We start from the raw sequence: 5,581 nt of genomic DNA, 5'->3' as shown, positions 1-5,581 counted from the left end.
GTCTGCCAGTTGTTGATTCACCACAGTGCTGGGGGATGGTGTCGTGTAGTTGGTACACTACCTCTACCTTACTGAGCTTTTAGCCCCCTACACACCTGTTCCTGCCCTCCACGCTTCGGAAACTGGCCTTTTAATCGTCCCACATACCCGTTTACAATCTATGGCTGATAGGGCCTTTTGTTCTTTAGCTCCAAGACTCTCGTATTCCTGCCTGTTCGGATTAGGCAAGCAGAATCCCTTAGTGTCTATAAATCCGACCTTAAAGCTAATTTCTTTAGGGTAGCTTATTTGGTGTGTTTTTATATCTTATTTATTTTAACGTATTATTTGTATAATTGTATGTTCACTTTTTCTTCTGTGAAGCGCTTTGAGATGCTACTTTAAGGCGCTATAGAAAATAAAGTTCATCCATTCGTTTCCTATCGCTTATCCGAACATCTCGGGTCATGGGGAGCCTGTACCTTTCTCAGGCGTCATCGGGCATCGAGGCAGGATACACCCTGGACGGAGTGCCAACCCATCACAGGGCACACACACACTCTCATTCACTCACACACTCACACACTACGGACAATTTTCCAGAGATGCCAATCAACCTACCATGCATGTCTTTGGACCGGGGGAGGAAACCGGAGTACCCGGCGGAAACCCCCGAGGCACGGGGAGAACATGCAAACTCCACACACACAAGGTGGAGGTGGGAATCGAACCTCCAAACCCGGAGGTGTGAGGCGAACGTGCTAACCACTAAGCCACCGTGTCCCCAAAATAAAGTTTTTTATTATTATTATTATTATTATTATTATTATTATTATTATTATTATTATTATTATGTACAAGCTTGTCTGGAACAGCACTCCTCTATCTCATCACTGTCCTTCAGGTTCCCTCCAACAACCTGCGATCGGTTCACCAACGTCTGCATGTTCCTCCTGATTGCAGCTTTTCCTTCAAAGCCTTCTAAAACGTTCCAACTGACAGATTGACCTTCAGTGGTTGAACAAACATCTGACCCTCATCCAGATATCAGGATCTGTCCGTTTCTGACACACGTTTTATAACTTAAACACAACTTGAATCGTAGCACTACGTTTATTGTTCATTTATTGATAAACCATTTGTTTTGTATTTCCTCATTTGTAAACAAAGTGTGTGTAAAAGTGAAGAAATGTAAGTTTAATATTAGATTTTTATTAAAATATACAATATACAGAATTTTTAAAATATATTTTTTATTTGTTTATTTTTAACATATAATTATAAATTAGACTCAGTACAATATTTCTAGATTTATTACCAGAATTTTTATGTTTATTAAACATTTTTAGCGCTTAGCATTCTGGGAATTGTAGTACAACTCTACATATTATTCGTGAATCCGGTCCCTGTTTCGACTGCAATAGCAATATTTACAACGGATTACATATCTGTATTTTCCTCTTAGTGAAGTAAGATCGGAAGATTATCTGGTTATTTCTTTCCTTTCTCTAAATGTTTGTTTATGTTACACTTTTAAACTACATTTCCCACACACTTATTGTAACGCGGAAGAGGTCGTGATGTGGCAGCTGCACGACACGGATTAGCCTAGCATGTGGACTTTAAATGGGCTAGATCACTTTATTTATCACTGTTACTGCGCTTTTTAAGGATGAAACGAGTAGTTAGAGGTGCAGTCTTGTGTTTTTTCCTTTTGTTATCGCTCGTGTGTGAGTGTGAATGCGATGACACTGAGCTCTCACACAGCAGGACAGAGCTGGAGAAAGCTGAGGAGAAGAAACAACAACAACAAACACACACATTCACCTCAGGAGAAGAACCAAACCCACAAACCGACTCTCACAGGTAGTTCATCTGCCTGTTAGACTGTTAACACACAATTTACTCTTTATCACTGCATCAGGGAAGAGAAGACCATGTATGTGCACTATCTAGTGCACTACACTGTCTCGAGCACTACACCGTCTCGGTCATTATATTGTCTCGGGCACTACACCGTCTTGGGCACTACACCGTCTCGGGCACTACACCGTCTCGGTCATTATATTGTCTCGGGCACTACACTGTCTCGGGCACTACACCGTCTCGGGCATTATATTGTCTCGGGCACTACACCGTCTCGGGCACTACACTGTCTCGGGCACTACACTATGTAGTGCACTACACTGTCTCGGGCACTACACTGTCTCGGGCACTACACCGTCTCGGGCACTACACTATGTAGTGCACTACACTGTCTCGGGCACTACACTGTCTCGGGCACTACACCGTCTCGGGCATTATATTGTCTCGGGCACTACACCGTCTCAGGGACTACACCGTCTCGGGCACTACACCGTCTTAGGCACTACACCGTCTTGGGCACTACACCGTCTCTTGCACTACACCGTCTCGGGCACTACACCGTCTCGGGCACTACACTGTCTTGGGCACTACACCGTCTTGGGCACTACACCGTCTTGGGCACTACACCGTCTCTTGCACTACACCGTCTCTTGCACTACACCGTCTCGGGCACTACACCGTCTCGGGCAGTACACTATCTCAGGCTCTACACTATTGCACAACACTATCTCGTGCACTACACTATCTCGGGCACTACACCGTCTCGGGCATTATATTGTCTCGGACACTACACCGTCTCGGGCACTACACCGTCTCGGGCACTACACCGTCTCGGGCACTACACCGTCTCTTGCACTACACCGTCTCTTGCACTACACCGTCTCTTGCACTACACCGTCTCGGGCACTACACCGTCTCTTGCACTACACCGTCTCGGGCTCTACACTATTGCACAACACTATCTCGTGCACTACACTATCTCGTGCACTACACCGTCTCGGGCACTACACCGTCTCGGGCACTACACCGTCTCGGGCACTACACCGTCTCGTGCACTACACCGTCTCGGGCACTACACCGTCTCGGGCACTACACCGTCTCGGGCACTACACTGTCTCTTGCACTACACCGTCTCGGGCACTACACCGTCTCGGGCACTACACCGTCTCGGGCACTACACTATCTCGGGCACTACACTATCTCGGGCACTACACCGTCTCGGGCATTATATTGTCTCGGGCACTACACCGTCTCGGGCACTACACCGTCTCGGGCACTACACCGTCTCGGGCACTACACCGTCTCGGGCACTACACTATCTCGTGCACTACACTGTCTCGGGCACTACACTGTCTCGTGCACTACACTGTCTCGGGCACTACACTGTCTCGGGCACTACACCGTCTCGGGCACTACACTGTCTCGGGCACTACACAGATCATAGCACTGTTTCCCTAATTGTTAGAACACTTTCTAGTACTTTTATTATATGTATATATGTATAACGATGACTGTCACCTCACTGTGTTATTTATTAAGTCAGCTTTTATTTCATGATTTTTTGTATCTAATAAAGCTGAATCATTTTTTAATCATCAATATTATATAAATAAAAAATGACCCATGAATCAAAATCGTTTTTTAAATGAATCAAAGACTCGAGTCGAGTCCACTGAACTAGTTTAGAACTGAACTCCAACCGAACTGACACGTGAGTTGTATGGAGTGAAATGAACAGACTGATATGAAAAGATTCGAAAGATAATCTTTTGCAAATCGAATCAACTGAGCAAAAATGTGCTGAATTGAAATTTTGTGAATCGTGTGATTGTATAATAGCTTTTGAATCTCGACTCAACCTGAAATTGAATACGTTGTGAATCGGATGAGCTAAAATAACGTTTAAAATTCTATTTGAACTACAAATTGGGTTGAAACTTGTTAGATTGAACCGAAATTAAACGAATCGTGAATCACAAATCTGTAGAATCGATTTAAATTGAATTGAAAAATAATAAATTTGAATTCAGTCGACTCACGGTTTTAAATCGGACTGAACACGAATGAATCGTGAATCAAATCCTCTAAACAGATTTTGAACTGAAAAGCAATGAATCGTGATTCGAATCGTTTCAACTAAAATCGAGTCGAAGTGATTCGTGAAGCGAACAGAAGCTTTTGAATGTCTTTACTTTTAATTGAATGTTTGTCTTTGTCGATTTGTCTGCAGTATAAACACCACAGAAACACAGGGCAATGAAACGTTACATAGCATCACGTCCGCTGCCAAGGCGACGACCTCGACCCCGCCCACGGTCAAGCCCATCCTGCCGGTTCAGACAGGGGTCAAGGCGCAGGAGGAGGAGCAGTCGAGTGGCATGAGCATCTTCTTCAGCCTGCTCGTCATCGGTAAACAAACAGGGCGTCATTGTGTATAGCTGTGTTTCAAATCACACACTCGTTTAGTCCAGTCAGAACGCACTCATCCCTACGTGCGGCTTCGGTCTTCAGTAGGCTGACTATGATGTAAATATAGTCTTTAATACGCCGTCAGAGTCTCGGCGTGTTTAACGGATCAGTCGGTATAAATGCAGACAAACACCGCCGAGACACTTCAGTCTCTCTGCAGTAACATCAGGGGACAAACGTGTGAATCGCACACCGCCGCTGGCTAATAAACATCACGTCTGCAATAACACAGCTCCGGTCTCTTCCTCGTTATCATCAATTATTTATTTAATTAATTATTATTTTCGATATCGTATTATTCTGTTCATATTTTAGGTTAAAACCCGATCGAACATTTTAGAGTATTAAGAAATAAACGAACCAGATAAACAGAAGGGTCAACAGAAAAGAACTAAAACTAAAGTTATTAAACGTAATAAATAAAAGTGATCTCATGAGATCTTCACACGAGGAAGTCCCCGGTGTGGTGGAAAAAAAAACACGGAGCGAAATAACAAACCCTGAGTTGCTAGGACGTTTCTAAGAAGAACTCAAATCATCACCGTGTACAGTCGGGGTGAGCAGAAAAGGATCCCAGAAAACACACCAGACCTTGAGGTAGAGGAGCAGATCACATCAGGTTCCTCTCCTGTCAGCATAGAACCCGTTAATCTGAGGCTCTTGTGGAGAGGAACCTGACGTGATCTCATCCACATCAAGGTCCTGTACCTTCACCGGTGTCTGCACCGTGCTGCTGCCACCTGATTGGCTGATTTAGATAACCATATGTTCAGATGTTCCTAATAAAGTGGACAGTGAGTATTGTAGTATCACAGTATATTATGTTTCCCGGAAGTGAAACACTTCTTAAAGGATGTAATGATATTATTGATGTTCTTTCTCATACGTGTGTGTAAAAAAAACCTTGGTGTGTTTTTCACAGGAATCTGCATCGTGTTGGTTCACCTGCTGATCAGGTTCAAGCTTCACTTCATGCCCGAAAGCGTAGCTGTGGTTTCACTGGGTGAGGAAAAGCTGCCTTTATTTATTTATTTATTTGTTTGTTTGTTTGTTTGTTTGTTTGTTTGTTTGTTTTGTGTGTTTGTGTGTTTGCTGACACTCAGTACTGCAGGATTCTGCCATTTCCCCCGTGTTGCATTAGTCACTTATGTAATGTGTGATGTACACACGCTGTATTTCACAGACCTGTCTGTGTGCTAACGCTAACCGCTAACTGACCACATGAATGGATTCTGATTTGTTCAGAAAAAGCACCGAATCGTTTCCC

General features: G+C 43.9%; 1 protein-coding gene across 1 annotated transcript in view; it reads left to right on the top strand.

The window, feature by feature from the left end:
• Nucleotides 1-1,376: 1,376 nt before the first annotated feature.
• slc9a8 (solute carrier family 9 member 8) overlaps nt 1,377-5,581 on the top strand; it is a 29,853-nt gene continuing 25,648 nt past the window's right edge. The window contains exons 1-3 of the mRNA XM_047807463.1: nt 1,377-1,845; nt 4,076-4,254; nt 5,237-5,317. Coding sequence (XP_047663419.1) covers nt 1,652-1,845; nt 4,076-4,254; nt 5,237-5,317 — 454 coding nt within the window. The 5' untranslated portion in view covers nt 1,377-1,651. The remainder of the gene's footprint in view (nt 1,846-4,075; nt 4,255-5,236; nt 5,318-5,581) is intronic.

This window comes from Tachysurus fulvidraco, chromosome 23, assembly GCF_022655615.1.
Source record: "Tachysurus fulvidraco isolate hzauxx_2018 chromosome 23, HZAU_PFXX_2.0, whole genome shotgun sequence".
In the NCBI taxonomy this organism is placed as follows: Eukaryota; Metazoa; Chordata; class Actinopteri; order Siluriformes; family Bagridae; genus Tachysurus; species Tachysurus fulvidraco.
The sequence above is the reverse complement of the archived record's forward strand: the minus strand, read 5'-3'. Positions and strand labels throughout refer to the sequence as shown.